At 36.6% G+C, this 12,954-nt stretch overlaps 1 protein-coding gene across 5 annotated transcripts in view; it reads right to left on the reverse strand.

Moving 5' to 3' along the window:
* Positions 1–1,459: 1,459 nt before the first annotated feature.
* The window catches only part of LOC128861319 (uncharacterized), a 42,536-nt gene continuing 31,041 nt past the window's right edge, over positions 1,460–12,954 (reverse strand). For all 5 annotated transcript variants that reach the window (XM_054099370.1, XM_054099367.1, XM_054099368.1 and 2 more), the window contains exons 3-6: positions 2,807–3,075; positions 2,497–2,718; positions 2,238–2,437; positions 1,460–2,146 (exon numbers count right to left, since the gene is read on the reverse strand). In XM_054099370.1, the coding sequence (XP_053955345.1) occupies positions 2,015–2,146; positions 2,238–2,437; positions 2,497–2,718; positions 2,807–3,075 (823 nt within the window). In that variant the 3' untranslated portion in view covers positions 1,460–2,014. The remainder of the gene's footprint in view (positions 2,147–2,237; positions 2,438–2,496; positions 2,719–2,806; positions 3,076–12,954) is intronic.

A 12,954-nucleotide genomic window follows, 5' to 3' on the forward strand; every position in this document is an offset into this window, starting at 1 on the left:
TTGGCAAATGTTTTCAATTCGCAATGAAATCTTCCACTGCAATCCTTACCGGGGCATCCTAGTATTATAAATAGCACTTAGTATACAGAAGTTCTTTAGTTTTGAATCTATATCAATAAAGCAAGCGCATGATGCTGCAGCAAAAAGTACATTTTTTGTCTCAACTCTATTCAGAATAACTCGCGCGAGCCCAATTTGGATATTGATGAATGCATTTGATACCCTTATGTAGCACAAATACCACTCCTCAGAAAAATCATTAACAAAAAACCATATTTTTGATAATGACGCAAAGTGATATCCCAATAATTTGAGCACTCAGTTTGTCGAAATAGCTAACATGCGCCCCTTACAGGCACTTACAACGCTGAAATGTAATTGATCGCTTTTCATTTATTTATGATGGATACTTACAGCACTTTTAATGAATCAACCGTGACTAAAAATTAAATCAATTGTGATTTGTCGCATGTGATGATGAATACCTACAAACAAAAGCATTGAGGGAAGCAGTATAATAAATAAATAATTGGCGCGTACACTTCTGTTAGGTGTTTGGCCGAGCTCCTCCTCCTATTTGTGGTGTGCGTCTTGATGTTGTTCCACAAATGTGGAACACAATGTTCCAGTTTCAAGCCGACTCCGAACGGAAGATATTTTTATGAGGAGCTTTTTCATGGCAGAAATACACTCGGAGGTTTGCCATTGCCTGCCGAGGGGCGACCGCTATTAGAAAAATGTGTTTTTATAAATTTTGGTTTCACCGAGATTCGAACCAACGACCTCTCCGTGAATTCCGAATGGTAATCGCGCACCAACCCATTCGACTACGGCGGCGGAGGGAAGCAGTATAACTATATGTTTAATTTGTCGTCAAAATCCATAAGTTAAACGAAGATAAAAAACCACACGTATACAAATAGACTTTATGAATGTGAGATTTGTTCTGAACTTTGGTGGATACTTCCAACAACAATGACTATATAATATTTGTATTTATTATTATATTATTATTATAACAACTATCATATCGGCCAAATGACTATCACTGTTTTGGTAAGGTGCTTTTATGTTTTATGGTATTACAAAAACAATAACACGACTATTTCACTCTCCCTTTCTTCAAATTTGTCCGCTTTCAATTCAGTTTTCCGCTTGCTGATGTTTATTTCCTGCGCTTTCCACATGAGCTACCAAATCTCTCATTAGTTACGTGGAGCTGGACTTTAAATATGTACATATATATTTTATACTTTTAAAACTTTTTTATTTTATTTGTAGGTATAGCAATGTTACCATTGAAAACATCCATGCTACCAAATTTAATAAAATCAATTGGGGCATTCGGTATTTAAGTTAAAAAGTATCTAAATAAAAAACGTGCCATCTTTGTCGAAAAAGGAACAAGCCGCACCTGGTACTTTGACGTTAAATATATTTCGATTAAACCGAGTATATGTATGTGAAGTAATTTTGCTTATTTATTAAAGTCATACATAGTTAAATTTTTTTATTTACAATTATATTATATTACATCTAAAACATGTCTATAATGTAAATATTTGAAATGCGTTAAAAATTAAGCAGCAATAAAATATTTCTGCATGTTAATACCACTTTTTATTCTACGGTGTTTTTTTACTTTTCCCCATATATTTCGGCGACGAAACTAAAAAAACTGTAACCTATGGAGAATTGTGCGTTTATACAAACTAAATACTATGCTTATGTATGTATGTAAAATGGCATGACATTATTCGTATATGCTCAACTGAGAGCTTCGGCAAGAAAGTATGGGAAAATTGTGATAAATAAAGTCCTAGTTCGATGAAAATGGGCGATAGACAAGGTCGAATTGCACCTTTATATGACTTTTTTACGTTTATCTACAGCCATTTGATAATTTTCATACGGGAGTAGCCTTAAAAGACGCTACAGCTAGCTTAATTATAAATACAGTTCTGTTTCACTTGAGTTCATTGTACATATATTTATACATGGATCTATGTATTTCTTACGGACAGTAGGCGTTCGGTCCATTTCGACACTTCATTAACAGATTCAACATGCCTTCAAGTTTGTTAGTGCGGGACTCTGTCGCATATAAATTAGACTGTAATCGGTTTAAGTCCTGCTGCTGCTTTTCCTGTAAGTAAACATATGCATATGGAATTATTTTAGTGTTTGACAAGATCAATCAATATTCTATGAGTGAATAATAATTCAAGTGAACTTACAATTGTATTTAAACGACTCTTCAGAGTATCCACGACGTTGTAAGTCGCTGTTAAAGATTTTTGCAATTCGTTCGTGTGCACCCGCTCATTCGCTAGTGAGCGCTCAATTTTTTGAAGACGTGCAGTTATGTCTTCATTATCACTTGATTCAATTTCGTTTTCCAAATCACGCGCTTCGAAGGCATCATCATCTTGCAAGGCTATTGAAAAAAGTTCTACAAATGTTATATTCTTCCATTTATTGAATTATGAAGCTCACCATTTTTCTTGCAGCTTTGTTGGTCCGGTTGTAGAATGAAACCTTCGCGGCATTTGCAAAAGTATGAGCCAACTGTGTTGATACAGGTCTGGTCGCAGGGTTTTTCTTCCTTGCATTCATTAATATCGTGCTCGCAAAACTGTCCTGTGAACCCCACAGGGCAACTACAAACATCAGGTGCGCTGCAGGTGCCACTATTTTGACAAGGCTTAGTGCAAACCGCTGTTGAAAGAAAATGGGAGACTGAATAGTATCTCGCAATGATGCCAAAAGCAAAAAACATAAAATTGGGTGAACCATCACCACCTACGTTTTAAGCATGCGTCTGAGTGTGGCCCTTCACGCTCCCAACCGTTGCAGCAGTCGTACGTGACCTGTTGCGCGGCTTTGTGACGAATGACATCGCGAAAAGTCTGCTCATGGACCAGCTGTACTCTTGTGCACATCTGGTTTGGATGTTGTGTCTGCACTTGGACGGCGCTGCATGGCGTATTTACGTGTTTCCAAATCGGCCTAGCATACACTTCAGTGGTCTTCACGGGCATGGTAATGGTGCGTTGCTGTACGCAGATATGTCGCCTGAAATGGAATGAGGAGCACGCGAAAAGTTTCTAGTTAAATACAACACAATACGACATAATATGCACATATGCATACATATATAAACATAAAACACATACTTAACAGCATACATATGTAGGTATGTACATACATAAGTACATTTGCACAAATGAAAGTTGAAAACTTAAAAGAAAACTTAATTGACTGCTATTGGCGGAAGGACTAGTTTTCAAGCACTTTAGCCAACAACCTTTGACGATTGCTAGTCAACAGTTGTTTGCCAGTCGCGTCTGGAGTTGACTTCTGGAGGGAGACTTCTCCACCAACGCTTTTCATCGCATATGTAAATGCAGCGCTCGCTAAGAAATAGAAAATATGAAACGGCAACTTGGTGACGATAATTAGCATATGTAAATATGTAAGTATGTAGGTATGTAGTAGCTGTGTAAGTAGGTGCATATATATGGAGGCAATAGAAAATGATTAAGGCTTGAAGACGTTGTACACTTGCACAGCTCTTGGCCATTTTCGTTTGGCAAACACTTGATGCAGCCAACATGTCACACCTTTTGCAATAAGTCCAGACTTATTAAAGTTAATTTCAGCTCCCGTGAGGTACAGCTATTCCAGGTTAAGCAAATACATGTATTTACTTATGCGGGTATTTTGAAAATAGTTATTTCTAGTGAGGTTATCTGCAGTGAATTGTCAATGACGTGTTGCCGTCAGGGATTAACTGAGCTACTCTTAAAATCAAAATTTTATGGCTTTTGAAAAAATAGAAACGTGAGCTATTATACCGTAGCCGAATGGATTGGTGCGTGACTCCCATTTGGAATTACGCAGGTACGGAGTACGTAGGTTCGAATCTCCGTGAATCACCAAAATGAAGAAAAGTTTTTTCTAATAAAAAATATCTGCCGTTTGTGGAACTACCACAAACGCACACCACAAATAGGAGGAGGAGCTCGGCCAAACTCCCAGAAAGCACCCAATAATGTATGTATGTTTGTATTAGCCCTTTGCACTCGAGGCTTTTTCGCTTGTGCGAACTAGCAACTCGTCATGTTTTCGGCCAAATTAGGTAAACATTTTACAGCTACTTTAAAAACATTTATAAACGAACAAGCGGATGCAAATAATAAAATTTCGTTGATTCATTTATATGTCGAAAACAATAATCTTTGATAAAAGTTACAGTCTGAAATTAGTGAAACAATAGCCAATATACATATGGTATATCCTAGCTTTATCACAGTACAGAACAGGTATCACAGTAATACGAAATTTCGCGCCTATCCCCAGGCGTGTTAAGGCCACTTACAATCAGTTGCAAAGTATTTCAAAAAGATGTACTACACACGAAAAAAGTAATTTTAATTACCAATGCTTAACACAATATTAAAAAACGAATAGGATGCCCGAGAGGCGTCGTTCGGGCGCAAAGGTTGAAACATGGCTGTGCTACCAATAATACATACGCGCCCGGTATTTGAGCACAACTTGAGAATAAAATTAATTAGTTTTTAATCAAATTGTAAGCATTTTTTACACAACATTATGTTATTATATGCCCATACAATTTTTCAATAAAATTTCCATTAGCGCTATTGCACTCCTCGAAACGGCTCCGGAAACGATTGCATGCCCGAATTCCGGATCCGTCCAAATTTTCAGCCATTCAATCTTGCGTCGCCATCGCTTTATGTGATGTTCCTTTTGACATACATACGATGTTTCCAGCCAGCCGCTGTAATGACAGCCCATCATTCACCGCGTACATTATCAATCCTGTCTCTATAACCTCGATATATGCAGCAGCGTTCAATCGAAATCCTTGAGTAAAGAAGTGTGGTGGCATGACATGTCCTTTGTTGCTTACAACGCCTAAAACCAGAATAGTGGCTGGAAACATCGTGTGTTCCTGCGATTGGTCTTTCGGTCCTGGGCAAACTTTTTTTCGTCAGGAAAAAATTATAACATCTCAGGCGCTTCAGTCTGTTTAATTTTGATTAGAAGGTGTTTTGATCAGATACCTCGCTGTTCTCGCGCTTGATCCGACAAAAACTGTCTTCTGCGCATAACGTAGGACTTATACCGGAGATCTTCATGAATAACTTGACCGATAAGACCTTCAAAAACATCAATCTCCCTCGCAACAGCCCTCATTTGAAAGACCCTCGTCAATGATCGCTTGCACTTGTTGAATGAATTCTGCAGATCGAACAGAGCCAGAACGTTCCGCGTGTTTTTGCGTTTTGCAACAATTCCTGCAAGTATTATTGCAACACAAATTTTCAACCAGGTTGGCCCGCCTGATTCAAGATGCGTATGTATGTATGTACTATATAAACGTAAGACATTAAAATCAGAGAAAACGTGCAAAATTTTTTTATTACAAATCCGCAACTACAGTCTAAAACTTTTTTCACACATTTTGGGACTTTTTTCAAAATATCGGAACCACACTTGTTCCGTTTTTAATGTGTTTATCTTCACTAACTTAGATGTATTTTTTTTAGATATTATGTAAGATTTTATATACATATATGTACATATATTACTAAAGGTATTGCTGGTGTGGTCCAAACTAATTGTCAAGCAAAAATGTGTCCGCGGATTTGGATTTAGGATGCAGAAAGACCAACCTAGACATTAATCTTACTAGGTTGTTAATAAGTTTTGTGGTTTGCTAACAGAGGGCATTGCTACTCTCACGAGAGACTTTCAAGTCAAAACTTGAACTGCAGATAGAGTTTCTGAATTGTGACTAATGTATCTCATTGTTGTCTGCATTGTTTATCATATACTTATATTATATTATATTTAGGCTTTAGTATTACTAATTTATTTGAGTTGTACTTCAATTGATGAAAGCATGACCACAAAAATATCTTAAAGAGCATTTTGACAATGGTTAAAATGCATGAATTAAAGTTCGAATTGTTGGAGCACCGTATTCACCAGGTTTGACCTCTAGCGGCTTCCGTCTGTTCCTAGACCTAAAAAAATGCATTCCTGAAAAGCGTTTTTCATCAAATTATGAGGTTACAACAGCTGTGGAAGCGTGTTTTGCAGCCCTTGCAGATTTTCACTTCAGGGATGGAATTCATAAATTGGAATCTCGTTGGATTAGGTGCAATGATATACAGGGATACTACACTGATAATAAAATTTCTTCCAACCATAAAATTGTGTTTTTCCTATCGAGCCTCAAAACTTGTTGAACAACCTAGTAATTTACGATTAGCTCAGGTTCTAAGTAAAATAAACAACGGTAAAAACGTGGTTGGATGCATAATAAAATAAAAAAGACATGCTTGCGTAACACGAAAAGAACGCATCTGCGGCGCCATCACACTCTTTAGTGAAGGGAGTGCGTACAAATGTGTAGACGAAGAGCATATTAATTAAAAGTTTAAGTAATGAAAGTTTTGACTAGACTCACGTGCGGCATGTGTTATGCAGCACAGGCTGTTGGGTGAAGTTGAAGTTGAAGTGAAGGTAAAACGGAATGTCATAAGAGTTGGCACATTCCAATGCAGATCAGCCAAAACCTGTTATGCATCAAAATGGAAAGAGTGCAAAATTATGAATTCATCAATCAATGGAAGAGAAAATGTATTATATACATATGCTTACATATACATATGTATATGTATGTATACAGTATATAAATGGCAATCACATCCTTATTTTTGGGTGCTTGGCCGAGCGTCTCTAAATTCGGACCTTCAATTTTTATACTTCATTGCCTGTGAAGGGGCAAACCCGCTGGGCTTCCTATAAATGTGAGGTTTGACTTGTTAAATGTTAACACACTGACATCATGCCCTTTCGAGGAAAATCACTTTGTATGTCTGCCAATACATAATCAATTCTTTCTTAAGTCTAAATAATAAATCTACCTACATGTACCGGCACTTATGTGTGTGCAGGTGAGTGTCTGCAATTATAAGTCATCTTCTCTGTCATACACATACATCAGTATGTATGTATATGCATCATCATATTATGACTACAAAAGTTATGAAAACTTTAAGTTCTATGCATTTATTTTGCCTATAAGCTCTCAACTTACACACGCGCATACATACGTATTTGCTTATGATACATATAAAGTGGGACTGCAGTCACAGCACGGATATAAGAAATATCAGAAATGTCTATGTTGCGAGTATATCCTTCCAGGTAAAGTGAAGACAATCACAGGCGGTGAGAAGTGGGGAAGCTCTGGGAATAGGCACTGTTGCTGTTGAATGCACCACGTTGCACGAATTGAAGACTGCGTTGGCAAATATGATATTTGTAGATCCACTCGCTCCTGCTTGTATATGCAGCGAAAATTTCTACAACATCTGCTTTGCAGCCTAACAGTTGAGTGTAATTTTTCCTCATCTTCCGTTTAGATGCTGCATGTCTATTTGGCACCGCTTGACATTTTCAATTTGTCAGTGAACTGACAAAAGTGCATTACGAGGAGTAGAAAATTCAGATGGCAATGCACTATTCAGCTGCAGTGGCAAAGCCAAATCTTCTCTGGACCATGACTGCAACACTAATCGAGAAAATTTGACTCCATCATATATATGTGTGTATATATGTGTGTATCTAAGTACCTGATGCTCGTGCATACAAATCCTTTCATCATTTTGCAACATTTTACCACTTGCATGTGCTGAGTGCGAATGCATATGCAAATGCGCACCTATATCTACATAAGTACCTACATATACAAATGCACACGTAAGCCTTGTTCCAAAACAAAAAAAATGAAATATTATATATGTATGCATGTAAATATTTTTGTAGGTACATATATAGGTATTTATAAAAAGGCGAATTTTCGTGAAAAATCTAGTCATCAATTTAGTTTTCTTTGTCTGATGCAGAAAAAGATGATGCGAGATGCCGAACTGAATAGTTTCGGTGCCATCATTTATAGGGTGACCAGATAGCAATGATTGTTTTTCAATTCTTATGTTTCAGCATCGGTAACTTTGACAGCTAGTTGGCTTTTGAAAAATGAGAGGCAACTGCGTTTCTGAAAAACTTATCTTGGCATTTTGACTTTTCATGTTCGTAAGCTACGAGTAGATTCTCTACGATATGCCTCTTTCTTTCCACGAAATGAGAAAAAAAATGTATGGTTTTATTTTCAATCTTTGGGAATTTTTATTATGAAATAAGGAAAGGAAAAAAATATTTTTAACAAATGTATGTATGTATATTTATCCTTAAAGTCGTTTTTAATATTTTTTTAATTTTTGCTTAATTTACGCAATATTTTTACATTCTTAACTTGGACCCCAGTTTAGATAATGGAAAGTTGTTCCCTTACGTTAGGTTTTCGCTATATATACATATACTTATATATAATATATTGTATATATGCATGCACATTTCCAAAATGAAACATTTACACATACATGCAACAGCATGTGCATGCATAGAAAATTTTTAAGTGCTTTAGCATGCGCAGCCCTTGCACACAAATATAGTAAATCTGCTTGAGAATTTGCACTGTTTCTGCACCAGCGGATCGAACTATGCAACTAAAATAATAAGAAGCATTAAATTGTTTTGTATGCTTTTGCCAGTTGTGCGCATCATTCAACGTCTGGTGGCCGATCAGATTTGGGCCAGCCTGGGAGCAAATCTGTACACATGTACGAGTATGTACATATATGTATGAGAGTATTTTTTTGGAATAACCTTCTTGGCGAAGTAAATTTTTCCTCTAATTTCTTGCAACAAATCAGATTTAAACGCATTTTGTGTGAAGGTGAGATGTACTTTGTATGTATGCATGCGGGCGGCATGCTCCCTAGTATATATGTACTTTCAAGATCTCTCTTTGGATCTCTGTTATTCCAGATGATTATCTACGGGCCAAATGAATTTAGTTATTAAAGGGGATTTTTTTTACTCCGTTACGTTTAGCCATCTGAAAAAGTACACAAAATTCTTAGATATGTACAGGGTATCCGGTGGCAGCGTCAGGAATTAAAAGCCAAATTAAAAAAGAATTACTGATGATATTTATTTCAATAACTATTACAAAGAAGACAAGTGCGGATTTTATTTTTTATAAATTATTTCTTCTCAACGTTGACCGTTACTTTGGATACACTCTTGGAAAATGGTCTATGGGTTGGTTCATAGACTTTAATTTTGAGGTATCCACACAGAAAAAAGTCCATAGGGGTAAGATCGGTCGACCTGGGTGGCCAGGATATGTCACCGAAGCGGCTTATCAATTTGTTAGAGAAGAAATCACACAGTACACCGCGGTCTTTCTGGCCGTGTGCGGCGTGGCGTCATCTTGCTCAAACCATGTGCGTATACTGAAGGAGGGATGGTCCCTCATTACTGGCAGAAAAATATCGTTCAGAGAGACATAGAAATTGCTTGCCCTCTAGAATAAAAAAAAAAAAATTGGTTTAATTATTTCACTGCTTGACAATGCGCACCAAGCGGCCACTTTGGGACTGTGAAGTGGCTGTTGATGTTTTACTAGTGGGTTCTGTCCTTTAGGTGGCAATTTTGCTTATTTACATTTCCATTTAAATAAAAATCATCACGCCAAAAAGTAGTGTTTAGCGTACGAAATCCCTCGCAATAATTTTTACGCAAATTGTATTCGTTAGGCCTAAGCACTTGCACGACTTGAATTTTGAAGGTGTGAAGTCTAATGCCATCTCTACACAAGGATGTATATCTATGTATGTATGTGTATACTATAAATCTATAAAAAGGCAGAACATTTCTTCGAAAAAGCATCACTCCAAAACAATTGCTCCGATGTTTAACACCATTGGAAAGCCTAAGGGTCGTAGTGGTTTGTGTGTATCACTCAATTTAACTGGCTGTTGCCACCTGTTTGTATTAAAAAGTTTTTGTTCATTTAAAAACAAATATTTTTAAATAAAATATATTCCATACGCAACAATTTTGATGATGTTGCCATCTGAATTTTATTGCAAAAATAGCAATTCATTACGAGTTTATGTTGACATTATATTATAAATATAGAACGAGCCTGTTTAAACAAGCTTTAATAAAACAATTAATTAGAGGTTAGGGCCAACTCTAGTTAGGTTGGGTATCAAACAAATTGTGTACAAAATAATGAACAAAGCTTTTGTGCTCACAGCGGGTTCCGAACTGCTCTACCGAGTGGTAATCACGCACGAGCCCATTCGGTTGCGGCGGCCACTACACAAGCTCCGATTACTTAAAGAAATATTAAAATTGGTACTTTAATTTAGCTATATTGTTGTGCGTAGAAGCACTCACATACATTCATATGTATGTGTGCACATTTGTATGCATAAACATATAGCATGTAAATTTTGAGTAGCTAGAAGCCTCTTTATAACCAACTTAAGCGAAAATCAAAAGACATACCTCCGCTCATTAAATGTTGTAAAAAGAAAATAAGATAATACGATCTAGAGAAGGTGAAGGAATGAAAATTATACTAAAATGAAAACGTTCAAAAACTCTAAAACCCATACAAATGATTTAAGTTTGTACTCACACTCATACTGGCCGAAGAGGTAATTAAATTCCAACTTAATAAAGTGCGACGCATTCACAAGACTAAGAAAAAATGTCAACAAAAGAAAGCAGTTTTAATCAATCCATTTAAGTACTGAGCTTAAAGGCATTAGCATAACAGTCTGCTCCGTATTAGCATCACCAAAATGGAAACGAATTTACCACTCGTACATTGTAATGCTGATTAGGGTGTCAGTACTTCCAGGGTAAACCGAAAGTAGCAAGTCCGAAAGGTCCAATACCTAAGTAAGCATTATAAATAAGTATATGTACATAAATATGTAAGAGTGCATATTGATGCAACTGGGTATTTATGCATTATATGCACTCGTACTATATTAGCCATGGACAGTTACTTTGTGAATACTGTCGTTCGATGCCAATGATTAAAGTTGATGCAAGCAAACGTGTACGTACATAAATTTACATTAAACTCACATTTATTTGACCGAATGACAAACCTCAAAGCTGTGCATAACATTTAGCAGTAGCGATGATATGCATCTCGTCCATACATTTACATAAGCTGTGTTCCGATGGTCAATGATCCGGATCCGGATAAAAAGTTTGCATGCAAATTCAACATCAGGGATGTGATCCTGATAGAGATCTGGTTCAATTTATGATCCGTTCTGTTCGTTCTATTTTTCGTTGTTAGTTGGGCAGCACAGTCTTTAGTGATTGGTAGCACTGACAAGTGAATATACAAATACTTAAACATGAACAGTTACATGAAGAAAATTAGAAAAGCTTTTATTTCAGAGATAAATTTCATGTTGAATGAGATTTTTTGCAGAAAATGTTACTGCTAGATAATTAGGCATAAACTATTACGGCAAAATTATAACATTTGACTGGTTGCCCTTGAAAAACTCCCGTTCCTTGAAAATATATATTATTTACAGGCTCTTCATCCTTAATTAATGTTTAGTGTTTCATGTTCCAAACGGGAAAAGTTGTGTAGAATACATCCGCATATAATTATTTGAAGGAATGAGCCCAAGTCTGTATTTCCTTGTGAAATAATCATATGAATTTTGGTTTAAGTATCCCGAATGCATTTTCGACAACAATTCTTGTGTTTATGCTTCTTCTTCTTCGTACTACCAAAGCAGAGGTTTTAGATCAGTGCTGTCAACGCAAATTGATCCAGATTGTTCCAGCGAATTGAGCTGGATAACCCAAGCAAACATGCTATAGCCTACCACATGAGTATGTATAAGTAAACATAAGTGTATAGACTTACTTTAGATCTGTTCGTAGCCTGTAGTGTAATAGATTATATCGTCCCCTTAGTATTAAAATAGCCTATAAATTTTTTGATGTTTTGAGAAAATGAATTTCAAACTTTTTGTCGAAAGTAGCTCTCACTCAAATCTCGTTATGTCTGTAAATATTTATTATTTTTTGACTGACGTTTTGACCCACTTTGTGGAACTAGAATTTGACAAAATTTTGACCACATATAAAATCGACGATGGAGAATCCAAAAATTCAATAAAAAAATAATAGCCTATGAGCACATAGGCTATTGTTATACTAAGGGGACGATATAGTCTACCTCACCCATATCGAAATTGTTTTGGAACTGATGCAAAATCTAGTTAAGCATAGTCTGAGAAGTCTGGGCTCAAAGTACTGATAAAGCCGTGAAAAAACTGACAGGTTGAATCATTTTAAGAGAGTTAAGTCAATCATGTATCAGAAATTAATGGGCTACTCCTGTACCAGTAGTGAGACAGCGTCTGGTATGATTCATGTGGGCACCTGGAGACATCGGCTTTATCCCACCGTGCTCAAAAGCACAGCGGATCAAATCAATGCGTTAATAAGCGCCCCAAAACACTAAAAGCATTTACGGTATCAATTGGTAGTGTGATATGAACCCACTTGTAATTACCTTACTCCAATGGTAACTAATGTGGTCAGCCGAAGATCGAAGACGGTCGCAACTCCAAGCATAACAAGGGCTATGAGTGTTGGCTGCATTCACATTTTTATGTTGCAACATTTGTGTAGAAGGAAGTTTGCGCAGTTCGCACAATCTACTTTACCTCAATTTAATTTTCTCTCACATATGCATGCATTGGTTGTGGCCAAAGTTCGTAGGTCTGTAACGGATTGTAAGGGATTTAATGGGCGCTAAATTTGTGTGAAGCTTTCAAATTATTTAAGTGGTATCCATTAACCCAATTTGAATACGATAGCCAACGCGGTAATACTGCACGGTGGGTGGGGCCGTATATACGTACATATGTACGTATGTACAGTACTGCATGTAGTGTGTTGTACTTCTTCAAGTCTGAGTTTTCGGATCTTTCATCTATTAGATCT

The sequence above is a fragment of the Anastrepha ludens genome, chromosome 4 (assembly GCF_028408465.1).
Source record: "Anastrepha ludens isolate Willacy chromosome 4, idAnaLude1.1, whole genome shotgun sequence".
NCBI classification, from domain to species: domain Eukaryota; kingdom Metazoa; phylum Arthropoda; class Insecta; order Diptera; family Tephritidae; genus Anastrepha; species Anastrepha ludens.